The sequence below is a fragment of the Littorina saxatilis genome, linkage group LG7 (genome assembly GCF_037325665.1).
Source record: "Littorina saxatilis isolate snail1 linkage group LG7, US_GU_Lsax_2.0, whole genome shotgun sequence".
NCBI lineage: Eukaryota > Metazoa > Mollusca > Gastropoda > Littorinimorpha > Littorinidae > Littorina > Littorina saxatilis.
In genome coordinates this window covers 38,003,444-38,026,032 of record NC_090251.1, presented here as the reverse complement: position 1 = coordinate 38,026,032, position 22,589 = coordinate 38,003,444, and the positions used below count along the sequence as shown (strand labels likewise).

The 22,589-nt window shown below is 42.6% G+C and overlaps 1 protein-coding gene across 2 annotated transcripts in view; it reads right to left on the bottom strand.

Moving 5' to 3' along the window:
- LOC138971393 (uncharacterized) overlaps positions 1-22,589 on the bottom strand; it is a 36,764-nt gene that overhangs the window by 5,651 nt on the left and 8,524 nt on the right. The window contains exons 1-4 of one of the 2 annotated variants that reach the window (XM_070344121.1): positions 13,108-14,004; positions 3,270-4,719; positions 2,667-2,773; positions 1,578-1,862 (exon numbers count right to left, since the gene is read on the bottom strand). In XM_070344121.1, coding sequence (XP_070200222.1) covers positions 1,578-1,862; positions 2,667-2,773; positions 3,270-4,689 — 1,812 coding nt within the window. In that variant the 5' untranslated portion in view covers positions 4,690-4,719; positions 13,108-14,004. Of the gene's footprint in view, positions 1-1,577; positions 1,863-2,666; positions 2,774-3,269; positions 4,720-13,107; positions 14,005-22,589 lie in introns of those variants that run through there. The other variant, XM_070344120.1, reaches the window with a different exon arrangement.

Below are 22,589 nucleotides of genomic sequence, written 5' to 3'. Positions count from 1 at the left end.
CAGTCAAGCTGGGCGACATCATTCCCGTGGATGTCGCATGACCCAGAGAGGAAACTTATGTTTTGCTGTTCCAACCGTTCGCAAATCGGCCCTTACCGATCATCAAGAAACCAAAGACCATGCTGTTAGTGTGCTTGTGCCATCTCTCCAGAGAGACAAGGAGATACAGTAAAACCTGTCAAATAAGGACACCCTTGGGACCAGACAAAAGTGTCCTTATTCTGCAGGTGTCCTTATTAGACAGGTGCAAGTAAACGCGACAAAGTCAAGTTGAGAGAGAGAGAGAGAGTACTGCACATGTACATGTACATTTATAAGAAAAACAGAAGCTGTTTAGATTAAATAGAGAAACATTTAATATTGACTGTTGTAAAACAAGTTTCAGGCATGGTACTCTCAAAAACGAAAATCCGAAAAAAAAACAAAAACAATCTGCTGATTGACTTGAGATTATTATTTTTTCTTACTCAAGCCTTGTTATCTTTCACTTATATCCCTCTCAGCTTCAAGGAGAGGGCACTAAACACATTTGAATTAGTAAAAAGTCGCCTGAGCGGCCCCCTGGACCCCCGGCTTTATTTCAGCTGAAACTGCCATTCCTTCAGTACCATGCCTGAGTTTAAAAACTTGTGATAATGCATGTTTCAGCTACTAGGTACTGCCCTGCCTTTGATCTGGCCGCACACACAGATTTCCACTCTGTTAAACTCGGTCACTGACCGGTCACTGACCCCCATGCAGGAAGTGTTTCCTCTCTCAGATATGACAGGGGAACCACCTCTCATGGCAAAAACTGGGTCATTGACCCCTGGGAAGAAGGTCGTGTCTTTTAACAAGGCCACCCAGCTATCACAATGCCTTTGATCTGGCCGCACACACTTATTATGGACCCAAAATACGTGTCCGCGTCCGTAATGCCGAGGTGGCCGTAACGTACAGGTGTTTTACAGTGTAAAGCAGTCCGTGCCGAGACTGACTGTCCGTATTCTGCGAGTGTCCGCTAAGTCCAGTGACCGTATTTGACAGTTTTCACTGTAGTTGAAACCCGACAGCTGACAAAACAAGAAAAGGGGGCAGCTGTGGCAGTCAAAGCTGCTCACTTTTTGCCAAGAAAAGTATTTTTGTTCTTTTACCCTCGTGCCAAGAAACTAGTCAAGTTTAATCATATTTACGTTTTGTTACGGGAAAAAAATGTCCTATTGATTTGTTTTTGTTCAGGACAAATGTCCTATCACTTTTACATTGGCCAGGACATTTGTCTTATGCTACCTCTCATGGATGTGAGGCCCTGAATGATGTTTCGTTTTTGGTATTCGCGAAGGAAATAAACGTCAGTCAGTTGACTAAGTACATCGGCAGCAGTTTTAGCAATCAAAGCCTGACCAATACAAAAAAAATGGACAAACTTTGGTCGATTTAGGCGAATACTCTTCGGACATTTGGCAGATAAGGACATGAAAGTTTCGGCCAAAGTAAAAAAAAATCGGCGATTGGCCGAAGGGCCGACCCAAACGACACCCCTGCAACACACAGAGACAAAGGCACTACTGCACACACTGAATAATACAAACACTCACTGTGGCATACAGGGACAGCACACAGTGTGTGATTTTGCTGAACTTGTCATCCTCTCCTTCCCAAGCCACACGTCCAGCAAAATTCCATTCTTGGAGCCCTGAGGTACTGTCAGCGTTCAGCTCGTGCAGTCGGTCCACTATGGAAATAAGCCCTGGCCATCGTCGCGTGACCCTGTGGCCTCCTACCAGGATCTGAAAGAGTGTGCTCCGTAGGGCGCAGTAGTTGTCTCCCCTCACCTGCCGCAGACCCTGGCAGTGGAACAGCTCAGGTATGGAGAAGTAGCCCTGAAAAATAATGAATAAACAGTCAATGGTTTGTAAATTCCTGCTTTGCTTCACAATCTTCATTATATCAAGGTAGTAACGAAAATTCCTATTGGAGGGAGGGCTAAGGTTGGGGGGCCCCTCCGGAACTGAGAAATTTTTATAATTTGGATATGAAAAACGGGCCATTTTATGTGTTTAGATTGACAGAAAAAAAGTATATTTAATGCAGATCCGCATAGAAATACGGTCCTAGCATTACGCACAGAGGCAGAAGATGAAGATTGAGGAACAAGCTTCAAAACCAACAATTTCTCACAACTTTCAGTTTCACAACGAAGAACTATACTCCCGACTTTCAAAGCAATAATTATGACTATTGTCAAGATTTCTTCCAGGTGAACTAAAAGAAAGACATATATGAGATTATGACATTTACCATTAGGTGCACATCCAAACTTGTCATTTGGGGCAATATAAGAAAACTGAAATCAATGTTTTATATAAGTATTCTGGCAATTCAAACCACTTCTTGATTAGTATTACACCCACAACTTCAACTAGACAAAAAGAATTCATCACACAAAACCGGCATCTGTCAGTAGTTGTCTCCCCTAACCTACCGCAGTTTCTTTAGCTAAGATTTAAAAGTTAAAACAGAGTAAAATACTGAACATATCCTTTGCAAACGTTTACCTGCTTGATGGTTTTGGCCTTTGGTGGTGTCATTAGTTGTCTCCCCTTATCTATAGCAGCTTCATTAGCTAAGATTTAAAAGTTAAAACAGAGAGTAAAATACTGAACATATCCTTTGCAAACGTTTACCTGCTTGATGGTTTTGGCCTTTGGTGTGTCCCCTTTCCATTCACTCTCTGCATAGTCAGTGATGGAAAAAGCCTCCCCTATGTTGTTAACTTTACATGAACATTCTTCTGCACATGAAAAGGGAAAGCGTGTTTAGGATTAGTTCTGAAAACAAATATATATTTATCAGCATACTACAGCATAAATGACACCATAGTAGCAAAAATTTCATTTTAACAGATTTTCTTGCATTGAACCCTAACCGTTAAGATTTCACAATTTATGAGCTGGAAATGTTCAGTGCATTCCAAGGGTCATATTTCCAGCACAATTCTGGCAAAATGAAATGAAGACACTATCTATTGAAAAGAGACGATTCATCCCATCTTTACAAACACATTCAAGTGAGCCCAACATCAATGACTACTGTCTTTAGATTTCCTTGCAGGCATATATGACTCAATAGTCACCCGTACATTGAGTCAAGTGAAAAGACACTCACACAATGACACTGACAATAACACACACACACACACGTATACATAGCTAGAAGTTTAAAACACATGCACACATTTGCACACAAACACAGATACACGCACACTCAATCTTCAGCTCAGGACTCACCCTCTCCTCCAACCAACTCTGCATCTACCTCCAGCGACAGATCCCCAGAGTCTCCGCCCGGCCCCACAACTCCTTGCGATGATTCAGCGGCCGACACTTCCCTGGTGCCCACCACTTCCCCCCCTGCACCCACCTCCCCGCAGTCCCACGAGAACTCCACGCTGCTCGCTCGGGAGCTGCGACTGGAGTCCGAACGCGACAGACTGGGCATGCGTTCCCACTTAGTCCTTGGGCGATGGTGAGGGGAGGTGTGGGTGTTCCCGCTAAGTCTACTTGTCCGATGAGGGGGGTGGTGTAGATGAGAGGGGCTGGACTTTGCAGGCGATTGTTGCTGAGGTCCGTCCTCTTTCGTTCCACGTTCTATAAGCTCGTGCAGCTTGGAGGTTATGGACTCAAACTCGCCCTGAATGTCGTGAAACTCTGTCTCTAGACACTCCAGGTTCTTGATGGTGCAGTCCTCCCCCTGTATGGGCTCTGAGGAGGACATGTCCACTTCCGGCATCATTGCCGGCTCACCGATGTGACGATCCAAACTGTGGCTGCGTCGCATGTACCGCGGCTGTGGTGACGCACATTCTGGCGTCGGGGACCGTGACTTCCCATATTCCTCAGCAAACATGGACCACTCTCGTATTCTCTGCATGAGCGACTGCCGGAATTGGCTGTCCGTCATAGCACTGTTGGAGGGAGGGAAGGGGTACACATCCTTTTCTTCTTCCTCCCCGCTCCACTCCTCCCCACTGCTGTTGAAGCTCCGAATCGACTCTGAGTACTCCAGGGAAGGATCGTAATCGTAATCCTCACTGTTGGAGTAACTGTGGAACTTTTTGGCAGAGAGCAGATGTGCGTCTGGTATTCGGACTCCTTTGTGTGCAGGGGAAGACTTGGACGAGGAAACCAGCTCCGTCCTAACAGCAGGCAAATCTGAAGCAGTGGTGTTATCATCATTACATGATATGGACACTTCCACCACTGTTTTACCCGCTGACGGACTGGAGCTCGTGTGCTCCTCCGCGCTGGAAGATGAGAAGTAGCGGTCGTTCCTATCCTTCAGCGATGACATCGAGTAATTCTCCTTGAGGGACAGGCTCACCTCCCTCTTCTCATCTATATCATCGTCGTCTTCCTCATTACATTCTGGCAAGGTTTCGAACCCTGATTCAGCTGTGGAGTAGAAAGAATCCCTGATGTTGGTTTCATACAGCGACGGGCTCAGGTCGGCCCCTCTGTTAGGTTTACTGTCTCTATCAGCCGTGAACTTGCGCACAGGTTTCTGTCGTGTGCCCAGCCTGCGCATGCGGACCTTGTCGGCCACCACATGCATCTGTTGCCGTGGTGACAATCCTTTGCCGCCGAGCGCCACCCCGTACTGCGGGGAGTAGTAAACAGCGGGGGTTGGTCCGCTGGAGTTGTTGCCCATGGCTCCATCAACACCACTGTCAGAGGAATCCTGTGAACATATGAAGGAAGGATTGTTAAACATCTTTGACTATGTAAGTTGTAACTGTCACTGCATTTATGAGTGTGTGTTTGTGTGTGTGTGTGTGTGTGTGTGTGTATGTGTCACTGTGTGTGTGTGTGTTCTTGTGTGTGTGTGCGCGTGCATGTTGTGCACGCATGTGAGTGAACATGCGTGTGCGTATGCATGGTACATGTATACACACAGGAGAAGCCCGCACAGACCCAAGCACACAACACAGAATGGAAAAATTCCGAAATTATACTTGTGCATCACAATAACATTTGATGAAATGACAAACTCCCCAGTAATAGACGCACTTTTGTCCTTCAAACACTCCCAGTGTCTTACAACAACAAAAGCAAACTTTGAGTCTCATCCTATCCCTGATATCATTCTATCAGTGAGCACACCATTTACTGGAGGACCAAGTCCGATGGTTCATGGGGGGGATGTTCCTGAAATGTTTGCAGGCACAATGTCTTACAATAACTTTAAGTAGACCACAGACTTTTTAAAAGGACTTTTTTAGAACCACAGATGTGAAACCTCAGTACAGTGGAACCCCCTTTTACGACCTTCAAAAATATAAGAAAATTGGGTCTTAAAAAGGAGGGAGTCTTAAAATGGGGGTACATTTACAGAGGTTAGGAACAGAACATCTGTGAAAACAGGGTCTTAAAAAGAAGGGAGTCTTAAAGGCTGACATAGTCCTATTTAATCATTTTACTTACTTCCAGGGCTGTTCCCATCGTTGCGGGGATGTATAAATTAAGCTTCCTGCAAAGTTTTAGGTTTGAAGTCCTTAACCAATTACGAGAAATAATTAATTCTTTATAAAGTTTATTGCTATGTTTAGCAACAGTTCTCCAGGACTTGGGCTATTTTTAGACCGTCAACACAGACAGTACAGCTTCGTCAATCCCCGCGTGAAGGAAATCGCTCACCTTCCACGTGCAAAACGTAGTGATATTGACACGCCAGATTAGCGCGGTAGCGTATTGTGCTAAGCAGGAAAGCGCGCTTTTCTGTATTCTTGTTAACTTCGCAATTTCCGGAAAACATCCACTTTCACTTTGAGACTGTTCTGTTTACATTCGACACTATCAACACCACTTTGCAATACTGAAATCATTTTTCCTGTGTTCGAAAGCTACAGCCAATCGTTATTATATCCCCTTAGGTACAGTTTTATAACATTATTGGCACATGTAAACAATAGGAATTGATTAATGAACGCTACGAAAAGGGCAGCCTTTAAACTGGGGGATCTTCAATCAATCAATCAATGAGGGTTATATCGCGCATATTCCGTGGGTACAGTTCTAGGCGCTCTGCAGTGATGCCGTGTGAGATGAAATTTTATACGGCCAGTAATTGCAGCCATTTCGGCGCATATTTACCTTTCACGGCCTATTATTCCAAGTCACACGGGTATAGGTAGACAATTATTAACTGTGCCTAAGCAATTTTGCCAGGAAAGACCCTTTTGTCAATCGTGGGATCTTTAACGTGCACACCCAATGTAGTGTACACGGGGGGAGAGTTCGGACACCGAAGAGAGTCTGCACACAAAGTTGACTCTGAAATAAATTTCCGCCGAACCTGGGATCGAACTCACGCTGACAGCGGCCATCTGAATACAAATCCAGCGCGCTACCAACTGAGCTACATCACCGCCCATCTTAAAAGCGGGGTTTCACTGTATCATCACAACAAATTGAAAAGTATGCTGACCTTCTTGAGTAATTCGTCCATCCTGACCAAGATATTGTTAAAAGTCTGAGACCAAGCACAACCAATTTGCAAAGAGTCAAACGAACACAGACTGGACTAATCCACTGACTCAGCTAATCTGCTGAGAAATTGAAGACCCGAAAAGTAGAACCTACAGTTCAGTATCAATGTACTCAGACTGAAGAACCAGACTGCTGTAGTTATCACATTCAACTTGCTTTCAGTGTCAATGTCCTCAAACTGCTAGTGCACCATTGTGTGTGTGTGTCTGTATATATAAATAATTGTGGCAGGTGAGCTATGCACCGACAATAGATTATAAAAATGCAGTCAACACTTAAGTCACTGCTAGCTGATAACAAAAGGGCACACAGTAACTTATGACCTGGTACATGTGGTGATATCTGCTCACTAGTCATGGTTATCCATATTGCCTGGCCACACAGCCAGCCTCAGCTTTGCCCTGCCTCTGGGGCAGTCTGCATTTCAGCTATATTGCTATTTCATATGTTACATGGATTTCCATTGGTCAATTGGGCAAAACTGAGCTCAGTGCAAAAGTGATATCGACGACATTTCCGTCGATATCAGTTTTGATATCGACGACCTCTTTATTGCTTCCCCACTTCAAAAACAAAAACACCTAAATTTAAAAACAAACAAATATATATGAAAATGTAATTATCCCAGAATTTAGTTGAGCAAGTGACTAAAGACTTTTTGAAAGGAAAGACATTTTAAAATACTGAAAAGTACAAGAAAAGAGTGAACAAAAAGAAATAATAATCAGAGGGAGGGATATGGAACAGCCAAAACTGAGACAAATACTTTTGTAATTTCTTTACAGTAAATACAAAATGTCCAGAGAATTAGCAATATATCTAACATTGACTGACTGTGTGATGATATCTTCTGCTATTGGTCTGTCTCGACAGACCATAGCAGAAGATATCATCACACAGTCCGTCAATATTGGGTAATCACAGTGAGCAGTCTATTGCTTCAGTACTCTCTACTTTGTGCTTGTGTTTAACCTTACCTTTTAATCAAGTATAATCATTTGTAAACACGCCTCCACAGTGTTGTCTGTGTGTGAGTGTCAAACTACACATACATCATCATTCTGATAATCCTCGCTCCACGGCTATCGCCTCATTTTGACCTGAGGTCAGGATGATACATCATATCATTACACCACAGTACATTGTTTTACAAAACAATGATCTTAGATTAGGATTCACTGGCTCATTAATCATGTGACAGTTAAGCTTAACAAAGAAAATCTCTGACAAGGAAACAGATGTGCGCACATACATGCATGTCAACACAAAGACAACGACATATCACCAACCGGACATCTACTTGGCTACGGCTTAACAATAAGCAGTGCCGGTACATGTACTTGACCAAATACAACATTTAAATTTCTGAAACTTCTTCTGGTTTTTCTGCAAAAAAGGGACTGTATTAGTTTCGCAATGACAAATCACCTTCAAGAATAGTCAGCAATAATAAAAAAAACGCTTGCGCTGGACCCGAGTACTCTTCAGACTGGCTCGCTCCCCCAGTATGAAAGTTTTTGTCTTGTGCACGTTTAAGACCAACTGATTGCTCTGTGTGAATTACAGGCATTCCCTTTGCTATATAAATACATTGCATGCGAGGATGTGCGTGGTGACTGGCCTTTCTCTTTTATTTGATCACAGTGAAAATGCACACACACATTCACACACACACACTCTCTCTCCCTCTCTCTCTCTCCCTCTCTCTCTCTCCCTCTCTCTCTCCCTCTCTCTCTCTCCCTTTCTCTCTCTCCCTCTCTCTCTCTCTCTCCTCTCTCTCTCTCTCTCCCCTCTCTCTCTCCCTCCCTCTCTCTCCCTCTCCTTCTCTCTCTCTCTCACACACACACACACTCATGCACACGCACGCGCACACACACACACACGCACGCACACACACACACACACACACACACAAACAGTAACACTAACACATGTGCACAAAATGAACACACACACACACACCGCCAGGCATGGGAATTGAATAATGTAAAAAAGGCGGAAAATTTATAACTGAAGACGCGAAGCGTCAAGTCGACGGCGCGAAGCGCTTAGCCTTACTAGGGGGGTCCGGGGGCATGCCCCCCCGGAAAAATTTTTTCTCCAAAGAACCCAGATGGTGCAATCTGGTGTCATCTGAGCTCCAAGTTTGCCATTAAATTCTGTTTTTAGAATCAGAGTTTTTAGTACAAAAATGTACCAATTTTTGCTTTTTTGAAGAAAAAATTATATACATGTATTATATGGTTTAAATTTGTAAAAAAATTGATCTGTTGAGACAAACAGGAAAATGTTACTTGTAACACAATCTGTGCAATCTGGTTTACTTTCAAACATAAAAGTTCAATAACTGAGGCGGGCGGTAGCAGTGCGTGAACAAAGTACGGAAAGTTTTCGCGGGATTTTGCGCAAAGGCCAAAGTAACCGGTGCTTTTTTTGTGTGCCTCCCCCCCTTTATTTTTTCAGCGGACACTTTTGCATTTTCGGCAGAACAAAAAAAAAAATTCGGCGGAAATCCGCCGTTCGGCGGACAATTCCCATGCCTGACCGCGCGAGAGAAAAAGACTACAGGGATGATGCATTAATTGACGTCAAAGACTTTCGACCGTGACATAATCTTTTTATGACGCTATATTTCTCGTCACTGTGGGACGCGTTCGGCTGTTCTATCAGACTGCCTGGCTGGATGTGGCTCCGCAAATTCCTCCCACCGCCAAGTCGTTTTTTTGTGGTTTATTTCGCATTTAGATCCCAGGTAACATTATGAAGTTTTAATACGATCAATCGGACCTATTATCAAGTTAGTGTGTCAACTTTTGAACGAACTGCGCCCAGTAGTTTCCAAGCAATAAGCTGTTAAGTCGAGACACACACACACACAGACAGACAATTAAAGTCTGCTGGACCCTAGTACTAGCGTACTCGGGGACAAAAACATTTTAAAACAAAAATTACCACCCACTGCTGCCAACACCAGTGACAAAGAAACTGCAGACAAACAAAACAAACATAAACTAAGAGTAAAACATTTTAGCCACACACACACACAAAACTAAGATGACTATTCTAAATTGCACTTTAAATCTGAATTTTGGTTGTCAGTACTTTTTGTTGTTGTTTTTGTTGCATAAAGGATCTGAGCTGTTTTTCCTCATTCAATAATTTCTTACAGATCTGTATGAATCATGAACGAAAAAATGTTTTACTACCTTATGCGGAGAAAATCCTCGAAAAGAGAATTGAAAAGTGTACGTCTTCTTTTCAACTCGCCGCATGCTGGACAACACTTTCTCTCTGGTATATCCAATCCACTGGTTCATGATTAACAGCAGTATTATACCATGAAATTCACTTCAAACTTTACTTCAATAACTCTTTGTCTGGGTAATGAGAATAACAGTCAATGTTAATCTTTTGTTACAACATCTCGCACTATCCTCGGAGTATGTCGTTTTTTATGGTTTCTCTCTTGCTGAATCACAGTGTGTTGGTGAAAATAAAACAACCGAACATGCTTACAACAGCCATGAAAGTAGAAGTATACGTGACTTGTTTCACAACAGCAGGAACAAGAACAAGCTGTGGCTTTCAATAATGCACCAGCTAGCTATGAACTGAAAGTGGAAGGTATGTTACTAGTTTAAATAGCAGAAGGAACAGAAAACAACTGTGTCTTTCCAAGGTGATGTCATATATATGCCAGTGACAGAGGAAAACCTAGCCAATCACACACACAGCAGGAAGATTTCACTCAGCAAAAAGCAAGCAATTGGTAGCAACATGGTAATTCTCAGCCCACAGTTTGTGTGCGAGAAGATAGTATACATGTGTGAACACCATGGGGTTTCGCCCAGCCCAAGGAAACTCCTGACTGTGACAGCTGTCTATAAATAGAGTTGGTTTCACAAACACGATCGCCTTCGTTGTTGGTCGAGTGTTTCAGGTGTGTAATCGTACCACACATTTTAACTAGGTTATATACAGTGTTGAAGAATATTGATTGCATGTTACCTATCAACTGTAGTTTAGTTTAGTGTGTGTGTGTGTGTGTGTGTGTGTGTGTGTGTGTGTGTGTGTGCGTGTGAGTGTGTGCGTGTGACTGTGTCTGTGTGTGTGTGCGTGTTGTTGATCACCGTGACCTCGCATGAGAAGGGGCAATTAATAAGTTCATTAGTGATAATAAATTAAAGACAGCCTCTCAAGAGTCTTCCCATTTTATGTAGCAAAGCTGAATAGTGTAACAAAGCCTTTAGGCAGGTATAAGCTGAAGCATTACCTGCATGACCTATTCTTTCCTTACAGGAGTGACGGCGATGACGGCTGTGTCAGTGTGACTGTGACTCAGTGATTTCCATTAAAGTCAAACCAACTTCATCAGTGTCACATGGGTTCGTATCACCCACAGGCACATGACATTGCCATTGGTTTGGAGGGGAAAGAGGGGTGGGGCTGCGTTCCCACCCCAAACCAGTTTCACATACCTGTGGTATCATCTGCTCTGGCCTTTCCGATTACAGGAACAGAATGAGAAACTAAACCTTATATTCATGACACCATTTTAAAACATTCCTGGTGCCTGTGCTGCACTAAGTTTTAACTGCCATAAGTGCGTAGAACATGGTAAATCTGCTTGTTTGCGAACAGCTGGCCTTGGAACGTAAGAATATCGAGACAAATAAGGCAATGCAATAGGTCGATATGCTTGACCCAGTATGACCCAGTGCAAGTCAAAACAGTACGTTCGTGTGTTTTTGCCTTTAATCCACAAGCGTACGTCCAGTACTTATGTACTACTACTACTTTAACCAGAGACTGTGGAGTGTGTACCAGAGACTATAGAGTATACAGTCTCTGCTTTAACTGCACGGGGTGGTTCCGCTTTTCTCTCCAGGAAAAATCCCCGAGATTGCCACCTTGAAGGAAGGAAAATCACAGTAAACGCAGGTGATTTTTTTAACGTGTGCTCCAAAACCGGCGGGGAGCCCGCCGGGGGTACAACACCTAGCTTGTAGGTCAGTGAAGGGGATCCCTGTCTTATCGGGCTACCCCACACAACTACCCCCCCCCCCCCCCCAAGTAATTTAGGAACAATCTTTGTAATTCTGGTAAAATGATTGTAATACGTTCTGGGTCCATAGTACAATGGAACCCCCATCCTTAAGACCTTGCTTTTTCGTTTTGTTCATAATGTCTCTAAAATAACCCCCACCCCCATTTTAAAACTTACTTCATTTTAAGTCCCAATTTTCTCAAATTTGTGGAGGTTTTCAAAAAAAATCAAAAATAATTAAATATTAGAAACAAGAATCGTAATAATAATAATAATAATAACTGGACATTTTTAAGTGCCTAACCTATGGCTCTAGGCCCTTTACAAAAGAAATAGAAGAAATAAAGAAAGCTTTTAATAAAACGTTCGGGGGGGGGGGGGGGGGGGGGGGGGGAGTTGATTCGTTTTATTAAAAGCTTTCTTTATTTCTTCTATTTCTTTTGTAAAGGGCCTAGAGCCATAGGTTAGGCACTTAAAAATGTCCAGTTATTATTATTATTATTACGATTCTTGTTTCTAATATTTATTTATTTTTGAATTTGTTAGTGGATAGATTTTGTTTCTCTCTTCACGTGTAGCACCTGAAGACGACAACCTCAATTTGCTAAACGTTGGGTCCGCTTTTGACAGCGGACGTGACTGAACCCGAGTTGGCTAACAAACTGCACATCGTTCAAACAAACTCCAAGCCCGAAGGGTCATTTGTGAAATCAGCACCACACACAGGCATGAGAACAAACAGCATCTGAAAGTGTGCGATGGAAAGGTGTTGAATTCCACCCCCACTCTCCGCTCAAGCAGGTTTGACGAATTTGTTATTCACACAAATTCTAAAAATCACTGAGAGAAAACATGCAGGTATTCTTAGAAAATTGGTTTTGGGGTAACCCTCAAGTCAATGTGACTTGGGGGGGCACTTACTTTGTTTTCCCTCTAGTAAGAATTGTACACACAACTGAACTTCGCCTCCCCACTTGCAGACCCTCCCTAATCTTTTCGAGGGCGTCCCATCTTTTAAAGGAAACCCGGTGCTCACGATGACAGTCTCGAACTGTTATAAATCTATAGCTTCCAAAGCATTCAGTCCCCAAAAGGACACAGAACAAGGTATGTATTCTCTAAAAACAGAACTCAACTTTCCAAGAGAGAGGTAAAAATAAATCAGTGTGGAGATGAGCGTAATAACGCAAACAGCACTCTGTAACTCAACGGTTTGTCCTCGCCGAGTTTCGAAGTTATTATTACTACACTTAAAGGTGCTTGAACCACTTGACGTTTCATTGAAGCAGGAAGAGGATTCTTTACCTATCCATTTCGAGTCTGTTGCTGAATACACACAACTGATGACACAGCAGAATAGTGGACTGGGTAATATCACAGCGCTGAACTATTTCAACTTGCTTCCGAGTTAAAAGAAAAAGAAGAAACAATGAAGAATCATGAATGACTTAAGAGATCGATCCAAAAGAAACGAATTAATCAAAAAGTTCCAACGCTTTAAATAATTGATAACATCTACATTGTAACACTCACCTTCGATTTTTCAATACCCGGCTACCGGGAAACACCCACTAACACAGCGCACAAGACCGCGCACTTGTTAGCACAATAGTAATGGCAAAGCACCTTTCCTTTCAAGCTCCTCTTGGATATTGTCGTCTGCAGACGGAGCTTTAAGGCTGTAACTGGAGATTTCTGACAGCATACCTTCGCCATTTCTGTCAACTAATGCAAGCAAACGCCAAGTTCGTTGAGAAATCAATACAAGCTTACAACACTGCCACTGGCAGCACTGAAGATTGCACAGAGACCGGCAACATCTTGAGGTTTAGCCTCCACAACAAAAATCCTAAACACGAAAACAAACCTGAGAACACATCAGGTGACAGCCACAAAACAATGTCACCCAGGCCCAGAAACACAACTGTACGTAATACGTTCAAGGTCGCAGTGTAGGCTTGTTATGATTACCACGAATACGCTTTCTTAAAAATGCTGAGCGGGGGTGTTTTTTCTTCCAGTTCCGTATCCAGATGACACAAGATTAAACTGGTGGTAACTAGCTCTGACCACAGAATTAATGCAGCTGCTGCAGTCATTACAGTCACACACAAAACAAGCATATCGATGATGCCAAGAGATAAAGATCCGGAGACATACACTCCGCATGTCACACACTTACACTGCTCCCGGGCGTAAACACAAGAATAATGTGCTTATGTCGTAACTCAATTAAAACAAAAGCCTCTTGACAATCGTTGCTTCGCCCCTGGCTTTGAAAGAGAATGCCGCATTTCCCAAATATACTACAGAGTGACGAACACAGCAACAAACACTGCAGACTCAAAAGAACATGGTACGAAGCTTTTAGATGATTTCGCCGACATTATCTCAGCGAGTACGAACAGTGCAAAACAGTTCTAGAACTGTACAGGTCTTGTCGGTAGCACACCGACTGAGGCAGCGACGGAGACTGACTAAATTCACTTCGCGATTGACTGAAGAGACTTTCTATAATAAGACTCCTGCTATTTACCACTTTTCCATGACAACCGAGCAGCTCCCTTTATCAACATTATCACTCTCGCGGGCTGCTTGAATAGAAGTAATGATTTGGTACTAGAGTGGTTGTGTACATCGTTAAATAACTTGACTCGTGTTCGCATGGGATCACATTTCGAAATCTTTTACATTATACTGTATACGAGAAAACAACAAGTCGCGTAAGGCGAAAATACAATATTTAGTCAAGTAGCTGTCGAACTCACAGAATGAAACTGAACGCAACGCAACGCAGCAAGACCGTATACTCGTAGCATCGTCACTCCACCGCCCGTGGCAAAGGCAGTGCTTGTGGAATTGACAAGAAGAGCGGGGTATTCGTTGCGCTAAGAAGGATAGCACGCTTTTCTGTACCTCTCTTCGTTTTAACTTTCTGAGCGTGTTTTTAATCCAAACATATCATATCTATATATTTTTGGAATCAGGAACCGACAAGGAATAAGATGAAAGTGTTTTTGAATTGATTTCGAAAAAAAAATTTTGATAATAATTTTTATATATTTAATTTTCAGAGCTTGTTTTTAATCCGAATATAACATATTTATATGTTTTTGGAATCAGCAAATGATGCAGAATAAGATAAACGTAAATTTGGATCGTTTTATAAATTTTTATTTTTTTTTACAATTTTCAGATTTTTAATGACCAAAGTTATTAATTAATTTTTAAGCCACCAAGCTGAAATGCAATACCGAACCCCGGGCTTCGTCGAAGATTACTTGACCAAAATTTGAACCAATTTGGTTGAAAAATGAGGGCGTGACAGTGCCGCCTCAACTTTCACGAAAAGCCGGATATGACGTCATCAAAGACATTTATCAAAAAAATGAAAAAAACGTTCGGGGATTTCATACCCAGGAACTCTCATGTCAAATTTCATAAAGATCGGTCCAGTAGTTTAGTCTGAATCGCTCTACACACACACACACACACACAGACAGACAGACGCACATACACCACGACCCTCGTTTCGATTCCCCCTCGATGTTAAAATATTTAGTCAAAACTTGACTAAATATAAAAACAAAACTGGTTAAACTGCGAAACTCATTATCAGGGGAAAAACAGACACTGCTCAGTGTTAGTGCGTGCGTGTGTGTGCGTGTGTGCGCGCGCGCGTGTGTGTGTGTGTCCGTGCGTGCGTGCATGCGCTTGCAAGTATGCGCGTGTCCGATGATGACAGGACGTATCGGGCGCAAGAAAATGTAATTCCATACCAAAACCTGAAATTCAAACATGATACCCTTTTTAAATCGGCTTATCGAACGCCGCAGCAAGTGAAACTGGTGACTATCTTCTCTGTTCCCTTGCACCTTCTTTCCTCAAAGCAAACGAAATCGAAACAGAAACAAGTCGCGTAAGGCGAAAATACAATATTTAGTCAAGTAGCTGTCGAACTCACAGAATGAAACTGAACGCAATGCAACGCAGCAAGACCGTATACTCGTGGTCCACCGCTCACGGCATAGGCAGTGAAATTGACAAGAAGAGCGGGGTAGTGGTTACGCTATGCTGCATAGCACGCTTTTCTGTACCTCTCTTCGTTTTAACTTTCTGAGCGTGTTTTTAATCCAAACATATCATATCTATATATTTTTGGAATCAGGAACCGACAAGGAATAAGATGAAAGTGTTTTTAAATTGATTTCGAAAAAAAAAATTTGATAATAATTTTTATATATTTAATTTTCAGAGCTTGTTTTTAATCCGAATATAACATATTTATATGTTTTTGGAATCAGCAAATGATGGAGAATAAGATAAACGTAAATTTGGATCGTTTTATAATTTTTTATTTTTTTTTACAATTTTCAGATTTTTAATGACCAAAGTCATTAATTAATTTTTAAGCCACCAAGCTGAAATGCAATACCGAACCCCGGGCTTCGTCGAAGATTACTTGACCAAAATTTCAACCAATTTGGTTGAAAAATGAGGGCGTGACAGTGCCGCCTCAACTTTCACGAAAAGCCGGATATGACGTCATCAAAGACATTTATCAAAAAAATGAAAAAAACGTTCCGAGATTTCATACCCAGGAACTCTCATGTCAAATTTCATAAAGATCGGTCCTGTAGTTTAGTCTGAATCGCTCTACACACACACACACACACACACACGCACGCACACACACACATACGCACATACACCACGACCCTCGTTTCGATTCCCCCTCGATGTTAAAATATTTAGTCAAAACTTGACTAAATATAAAAACACACACGGCTGTTCGCAATTTGATCACCTCCTTGCAGAATACATGCACAACTGCATTTTCTCGGTTCGATCGTATTGCAAATGGCTGAACAGCAGGTGATATTTCAATCCAAAAAGGGCTACATGGAGAACATGCCATATGCGTCACTACAATATGCAATGCACACTAACTTTTATGAGGAAAGAATTATTTGATTTAGAACCGATAAAGCCATAGACATGACAAGCGAGTGTGTGTGTGTGTGTGTGTGTGTGTGTGTGTGTGTGTGTGAAAGAGAGAGAGAGAGAGAGAGAGAGAGAGAGAGAGAGAGGGTGTTGTTCGTTCCATGCTGCTTTGGCAGATGTTGCTTTTATACTTATATTTTTGTTGCTGGTTTTTTTCCCCCTCTTTTTTATATTTAGTCAAGTTTTGACTAAATATTTTAACATCGAGGGGGAATCGAAACGAGGGTCGTGGTGTATGTGTGTGTGTGTGTGTGTCTGTGTGTGTGTGTAGAGCGATTCAGACTAAACTACTGGACCGTTCTTTATGAAATTTGACATGAGAGTTCCTGGGTATGAAATCCCCATACGTTTTTTTCATTTTTTTGATAAATGTCTTTGATGACGTCATATCCGGCTTTTCGTGAAAGTTGAGGCGGCACTGTCACGCCCTCATTTTTCAACCAAATTGGTTGAAATTTTGGTCAAGTAATCTTCGACGAAGCCCGGACTTCGGTATTGCATTTCAGCTTGGTGGCTTAAAAATTAATTAATGACTTTGGTCATTAAAAATCTGAAAATTGTAAAAAAAAAATAAAAATTTATAAAACGATCCAAATTTACGTTTATCTTATTCTCCATCATTTGCTGATTCCAAAAACATATAAATATGTTATATTCGGATTAAAAACAAGCTCTGAAAATTAAATATATAAAAATTATTATCAAAATTAAATTGTCCAAATCAATTTAAAAACACTTTCATCTTATTCCTTGTCGGTTCCTGATTCCAAAAACATATAGATATGATATGTTTGGATTAAAAACACGCTCAGAAAGTTAAAACAAAGAGAGGTACAGAAAAGCGTGCTATCCTTCTTAGCGCAACTACTACCCCGCTCTTCTTGTCAATTTCACTGCCTTTGCCATGAGCGGTGGACTGACGATGCTACGAGTATACGGTCTTGCTGAAAAATGGCATTGCGTTCAGTTTCATTCTGTGAGTTCGACAGCTACTTGACTAAATATTGTATTTTCGCCTTACGCGACTTGTTGCCTTTTACAAATCCCTTTACTCTCTGGACGTACGTTGTATTAGTCCGCCGAATCCGTTGTGGCCAATTGATCCAAATGATTGGATGCGGTGGTTTTTGTTTTTATCTATAATTATTTGAATTTAGCATTGTTTAAACGAAGTAATCAGTGATCAATGACTGACCATTACCAAATGCCGTCCATGCTTACCCATGCTGTAGTGTATATAAATCGTACTGAATGAAATTATTCCCCCGAAATCGAAATGCTGACTGAATGGCGAGGTAAAAACGGTACCGTTATACAAGTAAACATTAACTCGTGCAAAAACATGAGTGGACGTGGGAGTTTCAGCCCAAGAACGAAGATGAAGATGAAGAATGAAATTATGGCATTCCGAGGTACACCACTCCTAAACTTTAGAGCGGTCAGGCCAGTCTTTTCAAGCTCAAAATCCATCACTCTCAACTTCTATCAGATCGCCACAAACTACAGACAATCAGGATCTGGATGGAAAGTCATTGCCCCGAGTATGCTAATGCGCTCATCTACAAGTCCAGACGACCACTTCGCACCCGCTCTACAATTCGGTCAGGCTCAGAAACGACGGACACTAACGAGCTATACACCTTCCTGCTACTCGTGTGTGAAGATCGTTAGAACCGAGCAGTAAAACGGAGAGTATGGACAGTGGTGTAAATGCCAAGGACACTATGCTCTCTACAAAATAACGACTTTTGTTTATTTATAATACTGCAGTTAGGCGTAACAGCATACCATATGCGTACATACTGTTGGTCAAACTGGATTTCAAATTTCCAAAAAAATAATTATATTATCATCACCCGTCGAGCAGACTTGCCTATTGATGTGCTGGCACGAAAATGTGGAAACTCTCCAATAAATGAACAATTAAGAAATAAAAAGACACAGAAGATTCCGAGACGTCAACAACTATCGTTCTAATCGCATGACGAAACAAAATCACTAAATTCCTCAAATAGTGTAATAAAAACCTCTTCCTTGTTCCATTCATACAGGGCAGGTGCCTTCAGAACACAGATGAGTCGTGGACATTTGATCTACAACAGCCCTATCGGGTTATTTTGGACTCAATTAGCGGGTTTTCAACGGGGTGTTTGACTGTTAACCTTTGTCCTTCTGCACGTCGACAGCAATCAAGTACACGGAATCGGCTTCGTGCTCGTTTGCAGTAGTTTTCAGAATGTATTAATAATTTATAAATGACAAAGCCAGCGTGAATCACCTAAGTTCAAACCCCTGCTGTGTTCCGTTACAGTACAGGCGTAGATGTGCGGACGTGTATGCCTGCACGCGAGAGCGTTTCGTTGCCTCTATCAACCTAAACCAGAGTTCTTCAACGGAAACAGTATTGTTTGTTACGTGAATGGTTTATTAGTCCCATGCGTGTCAATGTGTGTGTGGAACAAGTTACGCCCATTATGTGTGGCGAGTCTTCGTTCGCGTATCATGTGCCTAAAGAAATCAAGACCAGGAACCATCATAATTCATTGTCGCTTGGGAAAAAACATGTTTTCGAGAGCTTAATTTTAACCGCAATTCTGTAAACGCAAAGATGTTCATAATGTGGAGTTCTTAGTGAAACAGTTGTACCCGCAAAATATGCCGTAAGATGTCGGCCAATTAATTTCGGTAAATAAATTAATATTTCAAAGGTGATAAATTCCATAAAACCACAGTTCTCCCTAGTTGTCAACTGCGTGGCACTAGCGTTGTAGCAGACGACTGAAATGCGACCCTCTAATAAACATCAACAAAGGCTAGCTGACACCACTCTGACGACAGACAAGCACACGCATCAGAACGCTTAGCTGGCAAAAAGCGAAGAAAAAGTCGATAATCGCTAACAACCAACCTCCCTCCATCCCCCCCCCCCCCCTCCTCCCCGCCCCCAATCTCCGGCATCCACACACTCTCAGTCCTCCTCAGGACATCAATAGTTGACCGAGTGGTGTACTCCCGGTTGGCCGTATCTCGGTTGGCCGTATCTCGTTTGACCGTATGCATTCATTGGAACGGACTCGCAGTCTCGTTTGACCGTATTTGCTCATGTTTGGTTGTTTTTCATTTGTGCACACACACACACACACACACACACACACACACAAACAAGCAAACAAACAAACAAACAAAGATGTCCGACCAATTGCACCTACCTTCTCCATCAGTGTTGTGTCCCGGTCAGTAACGCATCTTTTTGTTTCGATCGTCTCCATGACTGTTCGTTTGAAAATGAATTGACTCACAGCAAACTGTCCGCGATCTTTACATTGTGAGTACAAATCGCAAACATATGCTCCATGTGTCTCACGTGAGAGACAGAGAGAGAAAAAAACACATACCATTGCTGTATACACTCACAACCGTATTTTGTTTTTAAAAATCACGTGAATTGAAAGAGCATGCTACTGGTTAAAAAAAAAAAAATCTGTTTTGTTTTGCCAGTGACTGATCGCACACACACACACACACACACACACACACATACCCGGCACACGCACGATCAGGTAAAATCATACGGTCAAACGAGACTGTTTAATACGGTCAACCGCTACAACGCTTCGGTTACTGTCACGGTTAACTGGGCGGCGGCTACATCAATCCCTATTTGGTCTATGATCAATCATACGGTCAAACGAGATACGGCCAACCGGACCCTAACCGACCGAGGACACAATCTCTCTCTCTCTCTCTCTCTCTCTCTCTCTCTCTCCTCTCTCTCTCTCTCTCTCTCTCTCTCTCTCTCTCTCTCTCTCTCTCTCTCTCTCTCTCTCTCTCTCTCTCTCTCTCTCTCTCTCTCTCTCTCTCTCTCTCTCTCTCTCTCTCTCTCTCTCTCTCTCTCTCTCTCTCTCTCTCTCTCTCTCTCTCTCTCTCTCTCTCTCTCTCTCTCTCTCTCTCTCTCTCTCTCTCTCTCTCTCTCTCTCTCTCTCTCTCTCTCTCTCTCTCTCTCTCTCTCTCTCTCTCTCTCTCTCTCTCTCTCTCTCTCTCTCTCTCTCTCTCTCTCTCTCTCTCTCTCTCTCTCTCTCTCTCTCTCTCTCTCTCTCTCTCTCTCTCTCTCTCTCTCTCTCTCTCTCTCTCTCTCTCTCTCTCTCTCTCTCTCTCTCTCCTCTACCCCCTTCTCTGCTTATATGTAGCTCGTTGTTAGCCAATTATTGATTGCTCAAGTGGCTGAGAGGAACAAGATGCAAGGGCCGTTGTTTTTGCCTCAGAGGAACTCCTATACCCTGACGCGCGTATGTCACAAATATTTGCAACTCAGAGAACAGCGACTTTCTCCTGCACATCTATCAAAAGAACAAAGAGAAAACCTAGTCTACCTGTGCACACACAACCTGTCTTGTCCGTGCTTTGTGTCAGAGGTATAAACGAGAACAAGCATCACCCCTTCCGAGCACAAACTCTTTATCACTGGGCACCATTCATGAACACAAAAAAATGAAAACTGTTTCAGATGTGGCCAAGCTTTAACATAGAATATAAGACCATCCCTCCACTTGGTCACTTACCAAAAATCAACACCCCAACTATTTGCTGTGTTGAGTTGGATTTTTTTTTTAAGACCAATCGAGTGCCTTTTACGATTTTTTTTTTTAATACCACAGTGCACAGAGAGCACGCAAGCTGTTCATGTTTGGTATGTGACCAAGTGGAGGGATCGTCTTATCCCACCAAAAAGCCTGACCAGATCTGATGCGGAGTCAGTGGGCCTTTCAGCAGAAAACGGGAGCTCTGTCAGGACAGACCGCCCTCGTTTTTCAAATGTTGTTTTTAGGGTGTGTGTGTTTGGGTATGTCTGTGTTGTTGTTGTGATGGCGGTGGTGTACCCAACTACTCTATAACTCAATGCCGCCATATCCCGAAAGCAAGCCTATGTGGCAAACTTGATTCCATCAGCATCAAGTTGTGTTGCTGTCAGGCGACGAAAATGTAGGGCATCATTCCAAGCTGGCAGGATGCATTCCTGTGACACCTTATTCCCAAGAGTCCTGTTATGCTGCCCGCGTTACAAGTTTTATTTCATTGTATTGAAGCAAGGACCCAATTTACGCTGCTGGATACATGTTCTGCGTTATCAGCCGAGGGCTGAATCTAGAACGTTACCCTTTTGTTTCATGCATCAGACAGGCCATTTTCTCATCTGATGGTATTTTCTGCTGCAATTTGGGGGGCGGGGGGAGGCGGGTGTCACTGCGTGTGTGAGTGATAATAGAGCGCGTGTCTTGTACGGAATCGACCGCGACAGAGAGAGGGGGGGGGGGTGGGGGGTGTCCATGCTTTACACGTACTCTGTGTGTGTGTGTGTGTGTGTGAGTGTGCGTGCGTGCGTGCGTGCGTGCAACAGTATGCGCGCATATTGCCAAGAACATTCTCCCTTTAAATTGTTAATATCACGTGCATGTATTTTACAACTAGTCGAATGCTTCTGTCTATTCATTCCGCTACTGGTTTCGCCTTATTGCCAATCCTTTTACTACTGGCTACACCAGACCTTTCATCAGGTCATTCCTTGTCTAATATGCTTTCGTCAATTATTTTGCAGCTGGTAATACGTTTTTCACCATTATTTTGCTGCTGGTAGTGACTTTGTTAATCATGTTGCTACAGGTAATTCGTTCTTGCTAATCTTTCGGCTGCTGGTTGTACCCTATTGCCCATCATATCTTGCTGCTCTCTTTACCCAAGCCGTCCCAAAGAGAAACTCACGGAAAAATTAAAACAGCTCATAGAAATATACTGTACGTTCCCAAAAGTTTTGACACCATGATAATGAAAGTCATCAGAAATAACAAAATAACGCACACTCACAGCAACATACAACCGGTGTTGCACGATCAAACACAGTATCTGAGCACCAAATGCAGCTGATCAGTAGTCTCAGCTAAAACAGGCAGAATGACCTTCCACACCGGGGGAACACATCTCGTGTCTGTTATACCCACCCGACGAAACTCTCCCAG